The sequence below is a fragment of the Sminthopsis crassicaudata genome, chromosome 1 (genome assembly GCF_048593235.1).
Source record: "Sminthopsis crassicaudata isolate SCR6 chromosome 1, ASM4859323v1, whole genome shotgun sequence".
Classification (NCBI taxonomy): domain Eukaryota; kingdom Metazoa; phylum Chordata; class Mammalia; order Dasyuromorphia; family Dasyuridae; genus Sminthopsis; species Sminthopsis crassicaudata.
The window spans coordinates 509,071,993-509,092,007 of NC_133617.1; the positions used below are offsets into that span (position 1 = coordinate 509,071,993).

Consider the following 20,015-nt stretch of genomic DNA (forward strand, 5'->3'; position numbering starts at 1 on the left):
AAAGTGGTAAATAAATAATTAAATAGGGAGAGTCTCTCTCCCTTTCCAAGATTTATCAAATAATACCTTTCCTCAGAGAAAGGGAAAATATCCCAAAGCAATAAGGCATATAGAATAATTTTTGCATGCCAGGTAATAATATTTTATTTCTCTATATGCTGAATTTTCATAATGTACTTACTGTAGACTGTTAGATGTTAATGTTTTTAATCAGACCTAGTAGAAACTGAACCTTAAAATTATTTGTTTGCCACAATAAAGACAACAAAAATAATAACTAACATCTGTATAGCACTTTAAGGTTTGCAAAGTGCTTTACAAATATAAATGCATTCGATCCTTAAAAGAACCCTGTAAAGTAGGTGTTATTATTATCTTCATTTTACAAATGAGAAAATTAAGGCAGATTGAAGTTGGATGATTTGCTCAAGATTACACAGCTACGGAGTGTGTCAGGTAGAATTTGAACTCAAATATTCCTGACTTGAAAGTCAAAGTTCTATCCATGTCTTCATGTTACGGTGTATAAGGTAAAATATGTCTAAGATGAGTTTGAAGTTTCCTTCTAACCTATGTGTGTGGTGTTTTAGAAAAGTTTGTACCACTTTGCTTCAAGTTTTTTCCCTTTATAAAAATACAAATTGTATATTATCATTTGGAAAAATCTTGAGTGCTATAGTTTTAAATGCTGGCGTCATTCTAAAATGAAAGGCAAGACAACTTTCAGGAGAAAAATTTACTTGGAATAAGATACATTCTCTAAAAATGACTATTTAAATGTTTGGTACCTTGGTGTGTCCTCCCCATATCTCCATCTATCAAAAAAGTCCTTGAAAGCTAGGCAGTTTTTCAATCAAGTTGTGACTGTGCGGAGAAATGCATGTGAAATCATTTTCTGAAAGGAAAAAAGTCATTAGCTTCTCTAGGAATGTTTATTGGAATGAATAAGCTTTTTGTAAATTTTTTATCTGAAAACCAAGACCATGAAAGAAAATTCATTTAAAATTTCACATTAATATAGTTATAAAAGCTGACACATTTTTGTCCTGTTAAAAAACAAATGTCTAGATCTTAGCCTCTGATAAATCAATAGTTGCCTTTTCTTATTATTCTTATATTCTTAGAGCTGTGCTTGATCATAAACAATTATGAAAATAATCTTATTTTAAAAGGCCTACCAAATATAGGCTATGCTGTTTACTCTGTATAATAGTCTTACTCTAGTTTACCTATATTGTCAGAAGTTTTCTTTAATTAGAATTTATTATTTACTGTTTGAAATTTATGAATTAAACTATAATGTGGAATACAGCTTGAACTCAAATTAACATTAAAACATGACTATTAAATGTGAACTACAATATGATATAACAAACTGTTCTTTACAATTGAGTACACCTAAGCAGTTTAAGTAAGTGGTTTTTCATTAATTTGGCAAATTCTGCTGAAACTTACAATGATTAATTAGGACTACATTTTTAATTGTACTTAATGGCCTACTTTAAATCAAAATCAGTTTATATTCAGTGTTGTTGTTCTAAAATGTGAGATAAAAAAATTTGTGAAATATATTTGGTAACATTGAAATAAATCTTAGAGGATAATGTATAAAATATATGTCCTGACTAACACGAAGTAATGTACCTACATCCCCAATCAACCTGAAAAATACCCTTTATTTCACAAAGCATACCAGAAAAAAAACAAAAACAAAACAAAACAAAAAAACTTAATTTAACTTCATGGGAATGTTGAAAGGGTTTCGTATCTTGGTTTATTGTTATTGTATTATCATCTGGTTCTATTGTATAGCTAGGCTACTCTTCACATGACCCCATTTCGGGTTTTCTTGACAAAAGAAATGGAGTAGTTTAACATTTCCTTCTCCAGCTCATTTTACAGATGAGGAACAGAAGCAAACAGAGTTAAATGACTTGTCCAGGACCATCCATATAGCTAATAAGTGTATGAGACCAGATTTGAATTCAGGTCCTGCTGACTCCAGGTGTATTGCAATCTACCATTCCACTTAGCTGCCCCAACTATTTGCTGAACTCCTTGAAATCTGTGTATTAGTGACAACTGTACAGTGTAACCTTCTTTGCACAACAAGGGAAAAGCAAATAACATCTGCAATGGAGTTGTTAAAAAAATAAAAATTAAAACTAAAGAATGTGAGGAAATAGAAATTAGGAAGCTGGTGCACCTGGAGATTTAAAGCATTTTAGATTTCATATTTCTAACATTTGTAAAATCAAGTACTCATCTAGAAATCCTAAGTGACAATCTCAGAAATTCAACTCTTTTTATCCACTCAAATGCTTTACTCACTAACTAAATAGGAAGGAGAAGAAGAGATTACCAATTACTATAAATTATCAGTTGTCCATTCTCAAATTTGGAATACTGGTTTTGGATTGTGATTAATTCTGCACAATAGTTGGATACTTAATATTAGATATTCCTTTTTTCCTTATGATTATCTTTAAATTGGATATTCCTTTTTCCTTGTAATTATCTTCTTTATACTCTGGTACATATTGTAAACTGAATGGTATACTTCAAGTCTCTGACCTGCCAAATCTATTAGTTTCAATCTTGCCAAGTATGTAATGTCTTAATATATAATATTGACAAATTAACGTGGAAAGTTATTTTTTTTAGGGTCTCCAGCCTGTTTCCCTCGTCAAAATGAGTAAAACCTTTGCAACAGAAAGCTACCTTTCACATTCTTGTAAGTTTTTCAACAGTTATAAGAGATGGATGTTGAGTCTTAAAGATTTTCATTCCATCCTAGAGTCTCTCCCTCCCTCTGCTGAGAACATTCAGAAATTTGTTTGGAAAAGAGCTCACCAAATAACCTAGATCAGGGCTTGTTAAAACTTTTTCCACTCACAACCCTTTTTTCACCTGAGAAATTTTTATGTGATCTCAGGTATATAGGTATATAAAATAAGTATACAAATCAAACATTTGCTAATAATGAGTTATTAAAGAAATTTACTTTAAAACAATTCTGTGGTATATTCATATAATTTTAATATTTTAACAATTGGCTTTCTGATGATACTTCTTATAAAATCTCACAATACCATGATTTTAAGAGTATGGCTATCAATTTGTATACAAATGATATGCAATTTATGATAGTAGCATGGAAAGAAATGCAGGTAAAGACATTTAAATATCTTACATAAACTCAAATGAGTACCAAAGATGTTTCAAAGTCGTATTGTGTGTTTTACAGCTGTAAGACAACCTAAATGTCTTGAATTATTAATGACTGGCATAACAATTATATTCTGCTTTAGTTATAATAGTAGAACTTACAGTGTGAGATGGAATCTTTGGGAATAATTTAGCTTACACCAAGTAAGCCATTTTGATCCTGATAAGAGTATGCTTATCAATCTGCAATCCTCAAATCAAGGGAAATGGCAAAACTCCTATAGTCAATCAGCCCATAAACACTGATACAGTACCTGACACTAGAGATACTCAAGGGATTCAGAATCATTATATGCTGGCTAGCATCTCCAACTACTTGATAGTCAGTTTCAGGTGAATAAAGAATGTAAAAGATTTTGGACATGACTTTACAAAGATAATGTGGTAAAATCTTCTGAACCTATTTTCCTATAATTCTGCATGTCCTTAGGATGGAAATGTTTCCTGACTTATTCATAGGTCTGTCTATTCTATTTCTTGAATAACATGGAAATGTTTCAAATTGGATAAATCAAAAAAGGCATCTGATTTTACCAAAAATGTTAATGTTATTTTGTCCTATATATCCATGAAAAAGGAGTCTGTGATTTCCAGACCCCAATTTAACAGAATATTCAATATTGTCACAATTGTATCCCTTTTTCTATTCTTAAAGTAAATACTTATAATTAGGAAATATCTTGTTTTAGTATCATTCTTCATCAATAACTCTCATCACTGTGGTGACACAATAGTATAGAATAATTTCCTTACAAGAGAGTTGGCCATTCTCAAATTGTTATGTGTAACAAGATTCAAATCAGGGGATCTTAATGTGAGATCTGTAAACTTATTTTAAATAATTTTTATTACTGTATTTCTATTGGTTTTCTTTGTAATCTTATGTGTGTTATTTTATGCATTTAGAAACATTCTGATAAAGGATTTATAGGCTTCACCAGCCAAGAGGTCTAGAAAACACAAAAATTTAGCTCAAGATTTAGTTTAAATTTAGAATCCATAGCTTTAAAAAAATGCTGATGAATCAACTTAAAGAATATGGTAGATAGGTAGATCTTAGTCCATGAACCTGTTCAAAGGACCCTAAAAGCCTATAGTGCTTTCAATACACAAGTGTACCAACAATAAAGTAGTTAACTAATTCAGGCTTCCTAAATTTGTCTCACAGGGCCACTCAGTCAATATTCTGCTTACAAAAAAAAAAAAAAAAAAAAAAAAATTAAAGAAACTACATTCTCTGTATGTATGTCTAAGTTATAATAATCCCCCTTTTGCTGCTGATGCACTTGTGTTCTGGAAAAACACACCTTTGCAGGCAGATTTTTTCTATTGTCAAATGTTCTTTTTCATATGTAGTTATAATTGTTTGCTAATATTTTGGATTCAATGAAACTTGCCCTTTAAGACAGCAGATAGTGTGATAGTGACTAAAGGAAGTAGAATACAGATCCTTATCCCTCTATTTGGAGTAATAGAGGCACCCACTTCACACAACAAATTAAAAAGAAAATTATAAGATTTTTATACATTTCACAGCATTCTCACTGGTCACATTACTCTAACTCAGTAGGGTTTATAGCACAATAAACTAAAACCCTAATTAATAACTACAAAAAATTGAAAGAGAAATAAATTGACTACTTAGTTTTCTTAACCATGATTCTAGAGTGAATTCTTAACCATATGAGGGATAGAGACAATTTGTTGTTCTTGTACAGTCATTTCAGTAGCATCCTATTCTTCATGACCCCATTTTGGGGGTTTTCTTGGCAAAGATACTGGAATAATTGGTCATTTCCTTCTCCAATTCATTTTACAGATGAAGAAATTGGAGCAAACAGGTCAAAGTCCAGGGTCACATCACTAATAAATGTCTAAGGTTGGAGTTGAATTCCTGACTCCATGCCTGGTACTTTATCCAGCTTCCTATATAGAAGCAATTACCAAAACTAAATTTTGATTACAGAAAACTGAAAAGCTTTTACATGAATAAAATTAATGAAACTAGGCTAAGAGGACAACAAAGAAAAACCTTTGTATAAATATTTCTGAGAAGAGTCTGATATCCAGAATGTACAGATAACTAGCAGAAATACAGAGTCTTAGCCTTAACAAAACTTTAACAGCTTAAAATCTATTGGTCACCCTGTGTAAAAAATAAATAAATGAATGAATGAATGAATGAATGAATGAATGAATGAATGAATAAATAAATAAATGAATGAATGAATGAATGAATAAATAAAAGCAGAAGCTATTCTTTAATAGATACAAGTCCAAAGGACATAAACAAACAATTCTCAAAAGTACTTCAAACCATTCACAACCAGGAGAAATAAAATTCCGTATCACTAAAAAGAACAATGGAAATCGATACAACTTTTGAGATTTCACCTCAGATCCAGCAAAATCATTAAATATGCTACCCTCTCCTTCACACACTTTATTCCAGACATGCTGCCTTACTAGAAATTCCTCAAACTTAGCATTATACATCTATCTCTTTGCATAGGCTGTTACCTAGACCTCAAATTCACTACCATTTAACCTTCTCCTCTTACTATTATTCTAAGTTCCCTTTCAAGTTCCAGTTCCTGAGAGGGGAGAGACCTTTAAAAGCATCTTTGTATCATGGAGAGATAGATTCAACATTAGGCAGAGATCTCAGTTCAAGTCTCACTTCTGACACAAGTTATGTATGAGGAATCCCAACTTATGAATCTGTTTCTTTCACTATAAAATGAGGATAATAGCAACAGTAGAAGCTGCTTCACTGGGTTACTGTGAAGTGCAATCTAGATAAAGCTCTTTGCAAAATTTATAAGAGTATAGAGATGCTAGTTATTATTTCCTAACTTACATTCCTTCCAGTTCATAGTTCTTTCCTCTCCCTCAAAGTATCTTGCATTTACTCATCTATAGACACATTATATGTGTCAAGCTATCTCTTGATAGATACAAGTGGCACAGTGGATACAATACTGAGTCAGGAAAAACTCATCTTCCTAAGTTCAAAATTGACCTCAGATACTTAGCAGTGTGACCCTGGGCAAGTCACTTAACCCATTTGTCTCAGTTTCCTCATCTGTGAAATGAGCAGGACAAGGAAATGGCAAAACACTTAAGTTTCTTTGTCAAGAAAAACCCCAAATGAGACCACTAAAGATCAGAACTGATTGAAACAAATGAACAAAAATAAAACATATTGTATCTATCTTGTGACGGTAAATCATAAACTCCATGAACTGATCTGTTGGAAGGGGAGAAGAGAGGATTAGTTGGTCTTTGTATTCCCATTGCTTTGCATGTAGTTTGTGTTTAACAGAGATGTTGGTTTAATTTAAATAAAGTTGCAAGAAGACAAATTTCTTCTCAATATTGAGAGAAATTGGGCAATGGATAGAGCACCAGCCCTGAAGTCAAAAAAAAAAAGTGGAAAAAAAAACCAAAAAAAAAAAAAAACCAAAAACCCATATTCTATGTTCCAAAACATTTAAAGCAAATTAAAGGATATCTGCATTTAAAAAAAAAAAAAAAAAAAGACAATGAGTTGAAGATGTGATAAAGAGCAGTTTTGTATTTTAGACAAATCAAATCAAAAATCAAAGAGTTAACGGCTTTTCATTAATCCAGACAGAAAGAATAAAAGAAGGATAGGGGCTAAGAACTTTCTTGGACTATATTACAAAATGAAATAATTAACTAGAGGATTAGTAACTGTGATTCTATTTAAACTGTTTTGTTCTCTAAAACAGGCTAAACTGAAGTAAAAAAAAAAAAAAAGGTTAAAATACTGATCTCTGGCTAAATTACTAAAAGAAATAGGTAAATTTAAGCAACACTTCTACTTTTACTGAGGCCTATTTGACAAAGGCCACATTATCATTTCATGTAAACTGGCACTTTCACTAATAATTTTTAAATGCTAACAAGACTTCTATATGGAATTCAAAACTTCAGAGAAGTGTCAACTTAGGCATTATTTCATTTTTTAGTTGAAAGTGAATTTCTAGGGGCAACTAGATAGTGAAGTGGATAGAGCACCAGCCCTGAGTTCAAATGTCACTCAGACACTTAACAAAGCCTAGCTGTGTGACCCTGGGCAAATCACTTAAGCTCAATTGCTTTACCACCCCCCAAAAAAAGTGAATTTCTGACTCCAACCAAAATTTTCAATGATGCACTCTTTTTTTTTCTACATATTTTCCACTGAAGGCCCAGCCCTTTGTGCCTTCCCCAATAATAAATGTGGTTTGTGTCAGGGACTGTGGATATGAAGAAAGAAGTGAAAACAGTTCCACTCTCAAGGAACTTCCATTCTGTATTCATAACATATAAACTCCACAGCATATCAATTTTTAATGTATTCCTCTCTAACCAGGATAAAGAAACTAGCACTTGTTTTTATCAATAATGTTTGTGCTCTCTGCTAAATAGTCAAATGTTTGACAAATACCGTAATAGTTCTACATTCTCACTTAAAAGGCAATAAAGAGTGATGATAATACTTTACATTTAGACAGTGCTTTTATATATTTATTACCTCACCAGACATTCTCAAATTCCAGGGGCAGGCAGGGCAGTATTACTAGCTTATTTGTATGAATGCAGAAACTGAGGTTCAGAGAAAAGTCCAAAGTCACAATAACTAAAAGATTGTGATAATGAATTAATTCAAACTTAAGCCGTTCTGTGTCTAGAAAATTCTACCATTTTCTACAACTGTCTCACCCTAACAGAGCTGTGATTGCTAAACAGGCTCAAGCTTCCTCAAAAACGCCCCTCTTTAAGCTGAAATCTAGATTTCAAATAGAAAAGCATAATTCTAATGAACCTCATTACAAACTTTACAAGCTAGTTCAGCAGAAACAGTTAGCCGCAAGACAACCAACCAAACAAAACCGTTATAGATTCACTTCTGTCCTTTATTAGGTATGGCCACAATCATACTAGCCACGCACACAAAAATTAGACGCATCAGAAAATCCAGCCATGAAACGAGGATTGCGGTTAACATTAACAAAGTGGCAGACTGGAGTCCGTAAGGAGCCTGGGGAGCGACAAGGAAAAGCTGTCACCCCCTGCCCAAGAAGTTCCAGTGACTCCATCTTGCCTCTGGGGTAAAAAAACAAATTCTTCACTTTGGATTTTACATTTGTCTCCAATCCATTTTTCCGCCCTCGTAGCTCAGCACTTCCCTGTTCCCATTCTGAATTCCAGCCGCTCTCGCTTCTCCCAGGCACTGCCTCTCCTGCCTTTACGAGCTGTCTGTCCCCAGCAGTGGATCGCCCTCCCACCTCAAAACATGCTCTCCACATTCCCTTCCTTCCCTCAAAGCTCGACTTGAGTAGACGCACCACCTATGCTCGGGAGCTAAAGCCCGGGTCCCCGAAATCACTCTGTGCCTATAATCAGCATTTTTTCTGTGGGCGTGTCGCTCCCCACAATAGCAAAAGTAAGCTCCAGGAGGGCAGGAACTTTCTTGTCCCTTTCTGTACCTCCAGCACCCAGCACACAGCGGTACTTAATAAATGCTGGCTGAATGAACAAAACGCTCGGGAAGTCTGGCCGACCCAAGCGCTGCGCGCGCCGCCGCGGACGCGGACAGGGCCATCCCCGTGGAGAGCAATGGGAAGTGACTTCTCCTCAGACGGGTGACAGACATATGCTCAAGGGACAGGGAGAGAGACAGACGCAACCAAACTGCACGAGGGAGGCGAGCTCAGAGTGAGGGGGGAGGGAGGCAAAAAAAGAGGGAGGGTGAAGATGCAAAAGAAAGGCGCGCCCAGGCAACAGGAGGTGTCCGGGAGGGGAAGGGACCAGGTTCACGGCCACAGGGATGGGCGGAGAAGAGCCTGGGACTGATGGGCAGGGCGGGCACCGGTGGAAGCGGAGTGGCGCGGCCGCTGGGTGAGGTGGGAGCCGCGAGGGGCGTGGGGGCCGCTGCCGCTCTCCAGAGAAGACGGACAGCCGCGGGCGGGCACGGCTCGGAGGAATACTCACATAGGGCTGATAAAACTTGGAGAGCCGAGGTTTCCCGTGATTGTTGAAGATAAGGATCGCCTTGATCATGGTGGAACCCGCGGCGGGGGAAGGGTCTGGGAGGAGGGAGGGGGCACCGGGTGGGCGCTAGGTCCCGGACGACGCGTGCGGAGCCAGCACAGCCCTCCTCTTCTGCTTCAACTCGTTTCCCCGCCCGCCCCCTCCGCGCGCTCCCGAGGAGGGAGGGGAGGGGAGGGGAGAGCAAGCCCGACGGAGGCTGGATCAGCTGGGAGCGGATACGCCTCGCGTCACCCAAGCCGCGAGGCGGGTACTGGTCCTGGTTCCAGGGAGCGCCTGCGCAGACACAGAGGTCTAGAAGCGAGGACGGCGCCTGCGCCGGCTGAAGAGTGTTGGAGTGTGAGCTCGGGGAGCGCCTGCGTCCTGGTAGAAGGCAGGAAGCGAGACTGGGTACAGAGCACTGGGAGCGCCTGCGCAGACGCCGACGTAAGGGTGCGAGGATTTAGGCAAGAAAGGGTGAGGGCCTTTTCTCCACTCGTCCTCCCTCCACGCCGAGCTTTGTTAATCCTGCCCGCTGGCTTTCGAGGTTAGAGGGAAAAGGTGAGTGTTGACTGTGAAGTCTTGGTCAATGTACACTAACTTCGCCTCTGAAGAGCCAGACGATGCACTGGTTCGGAGGACGCATGCGCAGACGGCAGAGTATGAGGGACTTTTCTCGCCCTCCCCTTCCTCTCCCGCATTCTCTCCCCACCTACCCTATTATCCCGCCTCATATATGGACTTTTGTTATTTCCTGCCGGCCGCTCCTCGAGGCAAAATGTAACTTGAGGTTGAAGGTCTGCTGTTGACTGCGTGTTTCTGATTGCAGGAATTATTCGCTCAACTCTCCCCGAAAAACAAACCCGAGAGCGGGGGAGGGGAGGGCTCCCGCTTCCTGACGCACACCTCCCCCAGCTGCACGTGGTTGGAGGCGGAGGTCGAGGAGCAGCATGGCCGAGCCTGACCGGCCCTTGTCCCTCCCGGGGGGCCCTGCCGGAGGCGAGGGAGCCCACGAGTTAGCCCCGGATACTAACACGCTGGAGCCCGCGCCCTCCTCCGCCGTCTCCCCTGGAACTGAGGAACCCACCGGCGACGCCAAGAAAAAAAGTAATTACTGACTTTTCAATGCCTGCGATGGCAGCTACCCACCGAAAAAAAGGTTGAACATCTCGATGGCCTAGTCCACCTGACCAACCCGGGAAGAAGTTCCCTACGGTGTAGGGAAGTCTAACTGAAAAGTCCACATGGCTGCTCAGTATGGGGGAGCAAATTGGCGATGGAGGGATGCACACTACTGACGTACTAATTTCCCCTCCTTTTCTTCCTCAGCATCCGCCATTTGCGCTTAAACAGTCTTTGAGGCCATCTCCTCTTATCCGTGTGGGAGTGGAAATGAACAAAAACTGGTTCCTGGCCTCGAGGACATGCACATAGGGAATAGAGAAAGGCACAGCTAGCCGAAATTCTAGATGTTAGGCTGTGCTAAATGGAGGATTCCTGCTGAAAATCTAAGCATGGTAGATCTAAAAATAACACAGGAGAGGCTTTGGGAGGAAAGGGCTTTGGGACCAAGCCTTAAAGTTATTTCTTACATTCAGCTTCCCCCCCCAAAAAAAAAAAAATCTTGTATATGTTTTAATGTATTTGTGTAACTGTCATTCCCCTTGATAGACTTTAAGCTTCTGAAGGGTTTAGAGTGTTTGTTTTTTTCTTTGTATCCCAGCATTTACCATAATGTATGAAAAATAGTAGCCTATAAATTTGTGAAATGATTGAACAGCAGACTGAATTTTAATAGATAAAAAATTATGTGAGAGCATTCCAGGTCTCAAGAAAGACACTGAAGGCAAATGGAAGGGGAGGGATGGAATTATACAGGTCCTTTTCAGGGAACAGAAGAGAAAGATGCTCAGAGAGGAAGTGTTACAGACTGAAAAAAAGTAAGTTCCAGTCAACTTTTAAAGGGATTATAGCCCACCTGCACTTAAACTCAATTCACTTGTATGCCATGGCATCATCTCCCTGCTGTCATAGTCCTCTTCCTTGGTAAATAGAATTGTGCTGGTTGGACTCTTAAAGTAGTATAAAATGAGGCAATTTGGATTTGGGGCAGTTAGGTGGCTTACTTAGGTAGTGAGTGTATCAGGCCTGGAGTCAGAAAGACTCCTATTCCTGAGTTTAGATTTGGCTAGACACACTTCCTAGCTGTGTGACCTTGGGCAAATCACTTAAACTTGTTTGCCTTGGTTATCTCATGTAAAATAAGTTAGACAAGCCTCTCCAGTTTAGAAAGAGTTGGACATGACTGAAAAACATCAATTTGAGTTTGAACTAAGATAATACTTATAGAAAGAGAAAGGAAAATTGATAAAACTCAGTGCCTTTAAGAACTATGTAATATTTAGTGTGTTATATTTTCTATCAGTTTGCTTTCACTATAACTCTTCATTACCCCTGTATATTAATTTCTGGAATCTGCTATTAGTAAATATTCATTAATCACTTACTGTGGGCCAGCCATTGTGCTAAATGCTGGGGATACAAAAAGAGGAAAAAACTCTACCCTCAAGGAGCTTACTGTCTAGAAGGGGAGAAAACAAGCAAGCAAATACATACCAACAAGCTATACTACAGGATAAATAAAAAATTAGGATAGGAAGAGGCTTCCCATAGAACAAGGGATTTTATTTGAACTCTCCATGAGAAAAGTACCCAGAGGCAAGAGATGGAATGTCCTGTTTGTATAACTGCAAGAAGTCTAGTGTCACTAGCTTGAAGAGTATTGGATTGGGATTAATATGTAAGAAAATTTTTTCCCAGTTCCAGGAGAAGGAAGGCTTGATGCAAGAAAGCCATATTAGTAAATACTACTGCCACTTCTGAATCCACCATTGCTTCCAAAATTCATACTCAATGGATTGTTAAGCTGTTTTTTTTTTTTTTCTTCCCCCCTTCATTTGAAGGCTTAACTCTTAAGCTCTGAATGGAATGAAGAGGAACGTGATGGAGGAAGGGGGGAGAAGAAAAGTGTTAGAAGGAATGAGTTCCAGCTTGAGTTATCCTGCAATGAGACTAAAAGTCTGAAAATGGGCCAACTAGCTCAAATTCATCTACCACCTTTTGGCCATAGGTACAAGGAAGATATGGGAAGAAGATCATCTTTGGAAGATGACATTTCCCTTTGATTATTTCCTTCAATTCAGAGAGACTTTTGAGATTTTTGAATTAACAAGAAGAAAAGGAATATTTAAAATATTTATCAGTAGTCAGCTCCAGGATAGTTGGTGATTTTTAGTTTTCTAAATATTAATATCTCATTCTCTAACTATTTCCATCTAATTGTCATTTACATTGTTTTTTACAGTTGATGTTTTACTAAAGGCTGTTGGAGACACCCCTATAATGAAAACAAAGAAGTGGGCTGTGGAACGAACCCGAACCATTCAGGGTCTCATTGATTTTATCAAAAAATTTCTTAAACTTATGGCTTCTGAACAGTTGGTATGTGATAAACAGTTCCTTACATAATATTTATAACATTTTAGAGCAGAAAAAATGGGCTAATAATTCTTAGGAAAGGCATGAAACTAGATAAATATATGTTTTCTTTTTAAAAATACTTACATTTTGTTAATTAAAGAATCTATTATCTCTGCCTTTCACTTTTCCCTCTCCATTGGAAGAAAGAAGAAAGATAAAACACTTATAACAGATATGCATTGTCAAGTAAAACAAATTTCCACATGGTCTACCTCTACTTCCCCTCCCCAAAAATGTCTCTTTCTGTACTCTGAAGTCTCTTATTTCTATCAGGAAGTGAGTGGTATACTTCATGAATGGTCCCCAGGAAATATGGTTGGGCATTGAGTATCTCAGCGTTTTTAAGTCTTTCAGAATTAATTGTGTTTATAATGTTATTGTTAATTGTTCTCTTGGTTCTCTTTCCTTCGATCTGTATTAGTATGTATATCTCTTTCCAGATTTTTTTCTAACTAAAATGATACACTAGTTTTGACTATAGACTCAGAGCAAAGAGTTTGATGTAAGTGATCAGGAATGACAAGGATGCTATTTTACTCAAAATGCTGAGCTTTGAAAGAAGATTGGATAATTATAGCATTGGATAATAATGATGGTTTTTTTCTTTCTTTATAGTTTATATATGTAAATCAGTCTTTTGCTCCTTCACCAGATCAAGAAGTTGGAACACTCTATGAGGTAATTAATTTCTACCTTTACGTAAAAAATAGAGATAAATCATATTTCTATTTATATTTTTGATATTTTACCAATTATAATTTTGTATATGTAACTTTGAACTATATTCAGAGGAAAACCAATATTCAAATTCACAGGGTATCAGGTTTCAAAAGGTCTGCAGAGACCATTGAGACTGACCTCTATCTGGACCATATTCCTTTTTGCAACAAACCCAATTTGTGGCTATCCTGCCTTTGCTAGAAGATTTCTAACCCATTTCACTATTGGGAAGCTCTGATTAAATCAAGTCAGAATCTGCTTCTCTGTACTTCAGGACTTTGGAACTAAGAGGGGCATTTTTAATCACCCTTTACTATGGTAGGTCTTTCAAATACTCAAAGACAGTACTTTTCTCTCCACACGTACAAATTAAGAGCGCATGTATGCACACACATCCATACATACCCTTTGTATCTCTTTTTCATACTAAAAACATTCTCAGTTCCTTTGCCTGAATCTCTTATACCATAAATTTCTAAGATTTTTTTCAAATAAAGTGCTCTCTAGCTATTTTATTCTTTTCTTATCTTATATTTGTGGAGCTCACTTTTTAAAATCCACGTGTAAGACTTTATTCATAATAAATTTCATAATTAGATTTACACCAGCATCCTAGCTTGTCAAGGTTGTTTTGGATTGTAGCTTTGTCGTATAATGTGTTAACTTTGTACTAATATTACCTGTGTGACCTTCTATAAGCTGTTATATTCACCTGGGTCCTGACTGCCTGAAAAATTAAATTATTAGACTTACTGGCCTCTACTTCTACTGTAAACCTATGATCTGCATATTTAATGAGATTTGGTCATTTAGCCATTTTTTAATTCACTTCTCTAACCTTCCTCTGTAGCATTAGCCCTTGTTATCATCTTGTCCATGACCATCACATGAGAGATTTTGTCACATATTTTATTATAATCCAAGGTAGCTGGCTCTACCAATTAAGTAACCTGTCCAAAAAGAAAATGAGATTTATCTTAAATGACATGTTTTTGCTGGAGTTGTATTAACTCTTTGAGTTTTTCCCTAGGTGTTCACTCTCTATCCCATTAACAAAAAGTAGGATTTTGTCAAATTAAAAGTTACCTTATTGAGGTTTGTAGATTATATTCTCTTCCCTTTTTGAAAACTAAGTTAATAGTCTCCCTTCTCCAAACCTATGGTGACTTTCCTATTCTCTGAAATCTTTTCAAATATCAGTAAGTAGAGTCTCAGTAATAAAATCTGTCAGTTCTTTTAGTACTCTGGGATGTTGGACCTGGCAATTGAATTCATCAAAGGTGGCAAGGTGCTTTATTCCTCTCTCCTTACTTTTTTTCCCCTGCTTCCTTAAGTTTCATTTACAAACTAGCTAAATTTTTGGTCTTAATCCAGTCCTGAGATTATTCTCAGCAGAGTTAGCAAAAGGAAAATAAAAGTAGAATTTATCTCTACCTTCTCTTTCATCATTTTCATCATCTCATCTATTATAAACAGTAATCCTATCTCTTTTTTTTCAATACTTCACCACCCCCAATTTAGTTTAAAAAAAAATTTTTTTTTTGTGATCCTTTTTATTTCTTTTTGTCTTGGTTCATTTTTTACTATAGAACACCTAACATAATTCTTTTAGGACCATAACATGTTTTGGTAATTATCCTCTTACTCCTTTTCTATTCATGTCTTTTAAAAATTTTTTCATTTAAAAAAATTTGCACGATTTGAGTTCTCTACACCATCTTTTTGTCTTATCAGAGTTTCTCTTTTTCTTCTTGTAATGTTCTTTCTCTCTAAATTATAATCGTTCTCTGGGAGCAGGTCTCTTGGGGAGCTTCTGGAGGGCAGCCTTAGTTTCAGTTCAAAATAAATCACTCCAAATGCAGCCAGGAGTTTAAAAAAGTCCAGCTCCTTTATTGTCTCTTCTAAATCTTATCTCCTTCACTTGGTGTTCGGCTAGTTTTCTGGAGGCCTTTCTCTCTCCTTGGTTCCTGAGAGCTTCCAAAGTCTTCTTGACTCTGAATCTCCTCCCAGAGAGTGGGCTTGTGAATCTCCCTGAAGTCAATCCTAGTTGTGAATCTCCTAGAAGTCCCCTGAAGTTCTCTCCCGAAGTTCTCTGAAGTTCTCTCTCAAAGTTCTGAGAGCTTCAGCTTATATGTCCCACACTGGGTATACGCCAATCATTATATCACGAGGAAACTATTATTTGTTGTAGGATTAAATCGATGCTAAAATAGATTTAACCATTGTCTCCTCAATTCCACTCAGACCATAGGATTCACTCTGAGCTTTCTGTGAATTCTTTGAAATAGACTGTGTCCAGATTTCTTCTTTCCTCTTGCTAATTAATATTGGTCAAGATCCTGAAGAATCCCCTTTTTTCTATTTTAACAACCAGTTTTCATCATCTCAATTCAGTCCAGTTGAACATTTTGCCTTTTGGTTACTTTCCCTCTATCTTTTGAAGGATAAAATTATTTTCAAAGCAAACCTGGACTTACTGACTGCTTTGTTTTTATCAGAGAAAGATGGAACTCTTGTTAGGTGTCCAGATATGAATTGAAATTTTCACCATTACTATATTGTGCTTGTAATCTTCGCTAATTGCTCATGTGTTCAATTTGTTCAGTGAGAGTAGCACTTCAGTTTCTTCCTTCACTGATATTCACCTAGATCATCTCCATCTTTCCCTTCTCTGATTCGCTGGCTTCCTTCTTTATACAAAATGTTACTCACTCTTTTCCTTTTGTACCCATCTTGTTCTATTTCTGTAGAATGTATCTTCAGAACCATATTTACAGGTAATAGTCCCAGCCCATCAAATTTCACTATATCTTTTGAAGTCATGTTTTTGTTGGGATTTCTTATTCACCTTTTTAATTATTATTATTTTTATTACCTTTTTCCTTAATTGGCTCCAACTCCTCTTATTTCCTAGTCACTTGTCTGACATTCCCTGCATGATTCAGGGGCCATTCAAGATTATCAGCTTCTTTCAACTGAACAGTATCTGTAAGTGGGGGGAGAGAGAAAGGGAAGAAGTGGTGGCCTTGAATTAAAAAGAGACCCAATTTTGAGAGACCTTCAGGTTTGACATTATCACTTAACCTCTATTAAGAATGTGTTGTCTAATCTGTAAAATAGATGTGATAATACTTGTACTTACTGTACCACAGAGTTTAAAAAAAAAATTTTGATATATGTGAGTTTAGATTATTATTACTAATTAGAATAATAATCATAATGGGGAGAGGAAATATGCATAAATTCATTACCAGTGACAAACTCAAGCATATACCACTTTACCACTAGTTAGTAACATTGAGGAGGATTTAAAGTGTTCATGGCTGAAAAGACTAAATTCATTAAATGTTCCTAATTGTGTCAAAGGAAAAACACATAGATTAGGGTTGTAATAGTCATAATCTATTATATTTATGGCATGTGACATTTAATAGTGTTGACTTCATTTTGAGGAATAGATTACACATTGAAACTTTTAAGTATAGTGGAGCTTAATTCTTTGTTATATATATATATATATATATATTTTTTTTTTTTTTTTTCCCTTTTTGTAGTGTTTTGGCAGTGATGGTAAGCTGGTCCTTCATTACTGCAAATCTCAGGCATGGGGATGATCTATAGGCAGTAAGAACCACTTGCTGCTTAGCACTAACTCCAAAAAAGAAGCAGAGCACTGAGAGACTTTGTCCAAAAACATGTTGTAAAGAGATGAATGTGATCATCTTCTCTCCAGTTATTTACAAAACACTGTTTATATATGAGAAGCATCTGTAAACAGAATGGAGTCCTGCTAAATATAACTTAAACTATTTGTCATGCAAATCATTATTAGAAAGTTGACACACAATATATCTATCTTGCTAGTGTTAGAAAATGTCTTGGCTACCGTTTTCATGATAACAAACATGAACTCTTAATTTCTTTTTGATAAGAGAGATTTTAAAAAATACTTGTTTGGATAGAGAAATTAGTGTGCTTTAACTAAGATGTAGTTCCTGGGTAGTTTTCTTTTAAAACGTATTCAAGTAGAATAAAATCATCTCAGCTCACACTCTCTATTTTGCTTATATAAGCCTGGAGAGGGTAGCCCAAGAGGCAGACAAAGAAGTTCAGGCGTTTAATGTCTTCATAGCCACAGTTACACTGAGATTGTTTTAAGTAATCTATTAATAATAACAGGTATTTAGCCAACAAGTGGAGCAAACAATTTGGATACCTACAAGACTACCTTAAAATATTTATTGTGTAACATAAACACTAGTCATTATAGGACTTTGCTAATTTCTCTTGTTATTCTCTTTTATTAAACATTGTTTGGGGTAGATACATCATTCAGATTTTTTAGCTAAATCATTTAATAGTTATTCAGTAAAATAACTGTACATTTATTGTACTTTATTATTGTGCTTTATTACTGTACATTCATTTATACATCAAAAATATTTTGTATATAATTATGGCAACATATCTACGTTAAACTTAAGGGTTTTTTGCAAACTTTGACTCTTGAAGTTTCTCTAAAAATCATTCCTTGGCTCATGTAGATTTTAATTTTTAATTTAATTTTTACATTAACTTAGACATTAGAAGTAATTATTTCTTCACTGCTTTTGTCATGGTTTTTTCAACTACCATTCCAGTAAGTTGAATGAAATTATATATCATCTTTAAAATGTCCACTGGAATCATAAAATAAAAAAATTTCCATAAACTTTACGTTTCAACTTCATATTGTTTTCCAATTTTCTTTTTAAGTTCTGTATGATTTCAGGGCCACTATAGAAATATATGAACATTAGGGGGTGCTATAGAACAACATTATATTGTGTTTCCTTTTTAAAAAACTGAAATCTTTGTTCTCTGACCTTTTTTCTATCTAATTTTATTTGCCTAAGGAAACATTTTCTGATTTTTCCACACTAAGGACTCTATTTAATGCATTCATTCACTAAAATTTAGCACTCAAAATAATCCATTAAATTAAATTGTGATAATTATAAGTATATATTCAAGGAAGTTATATAATACATAGCTTGAGTTAGAAAAAACTTCAGATATAGAAATTAGACTTTTTTTTTTTTTAAACTATCTCACTTTCCATGGGGACTTTTTTTTTTTTTGCTGCTGCTGCTGTAGTCTTTATTGTAAATTTTCGTTGATAGATAACTGCAATATTTTTTGATAGAGAATTAGAGCCAGGAGGACTTGAATTCAGATCTCGCCTCAAACCCTTTCTACCTCTCTGACCCTGGACAAGTTACTTAATCTCCTTGCCTCAGTTTCCTTATCTGTAAAGTAGGTATAATAGTAGAACCTTCCTCTTAAGATTATGTGAGGATCAAATGAGACAGTAATTGCGTATCATTTAACACAGTGTGGCACATAGTAACTGCTGTATAAATTCAGCAAGATGGCTCAATGGATCATGCCAGGTTTGAAGTCAGGGAGACTCATTCCTGAGTTCAAATCCGGCCTCAGACATTTACTAGCAATGTTATCCTGAGCAAGTCACTTAACCTTGTTTACCTCAGTTTTCTCATCTATAAACTATTTGGAGAAGGAAATGGCAAACCACTCTAGTATCTTTTGCCAAGAAAATCCTAAATGGAGTCACAGAGTCAAATACAACTGAACAGCATTTAATTTCAATTTTAATATTCTTATTGGTTTAATTGAAGAAACTCCTACCAATATAGAAAGGCACCAGTTCTGTAATTTATGGTCATAATTGCCTGGTACCTGAGAAAAAGGACCTGTCCAGGGTCATCCAGTATATATCTGAGGCCTAACTGGAGCCCACGTTGTCTTGGCTCTTAAAACTAGCTTTAAGGTTATAAAAGTTCCACTATACCATTCTGTCTGGTAATAACAATGCTCCTAATAATTTAAATAGAATTTTTAGAATAACATCAATAAAAATACAGTATTTTTCCTGTGTATTTTCAACCACAATTTTGACTTCATACTGAACTTGGATCAGTTTTTATACTTTTCATTTTTAGTAATTTATAGAGAACTATCATTTTAACAACTGTTTATTAACAGCCTGATAACATGCCAGACACTATTTTTGCTAGGGCTACAAAGACAAAAGTAAAACTATTCTTGGCATCAGGGAGCTAGTATTCTACTGGGGAAAGTAAGAGATAGAATCTACACAATAACTACATCTAAATTGTGAAGAAAAATACAAAAGTAATTTCAGAGGGGGCACTAATTGGGAAGATCAAGTAAGGCCTCGAATTATTCTTTGAAGAAATTTAAGATTTAAGAAATTTAAGGATTTAAAAGATGGAGATGAGAAGAGGTCATTTTAAGCATGAGGACTTTTCAAAGAACAACAGGTAAGCCACTTTGAAATATAGTGTGGGAGTGAGGAGAAAAAAGATCCAAAATAAGCCTAATAAGGTAGGATGGGATCATATTTTAATGAGTTTTAAGAGCCAAACAAATTTCTAATTTTTTCTTACAGGCAAGAGTGAGCAACT

At 36.1% G+C, this 20,015-nt stretch overlaps 2 protein-coding genes across 4 annotated transcripts in view; one reads left to right on the forward strand and one right to left on the reverse strand.

Annotated features, from left to right (window-relative positions):
• Positions 1-9,576, reverse strand: part of AP3S1 (adaptor related protein complex 3 subunit sigma 1) — a 104,483-nt gene extending 94,907 nt beyond the window's left edge. For 2 of the 3 annotated variants that reach the window (XM_074297033.1, XM_074296945.1), the window contains exon 1: positions 9,232-9,474. In XM_074297033.1, coding sequence (XP_074153134.1) covers positions 9,232-9,300 — 69 coding nt within the window. In that variant the 5' untranslated portion in view covers positions 9,301-9,474. Of the gene's footprint in view, positions 1-9,231 lie in introns of all 3 variants that reach the window. The other variant, XM_074296859.1, reaches the window with a different exon arrangement.
• Positions 9,569-18,238, forward strand: ATG12 (autophagy related 12). Its single transcript, XM_074297156.1, has 5 exons — positions 9,569-9,828; positions 10,097-10,374; positions 12,632-12,768; positions 13,423-13,485; positions 17,082-18,238. The coding sequence occupies exons 2-5, from the start codon at positions 10,218-10,220 to the stop codon at positions 17,139-17,141; spliced, it is 417 nt and encodes a 138-aa protein (XP_074153257.1). The 5' UTR covers positions 9,569-9,828; positions 10,097-10,217; the 3' UTR covers positions 17,142-18,238.
• The last annotated feature ends 1,777 nt before the right edge of the window (positions 18,239-20,015 follow it).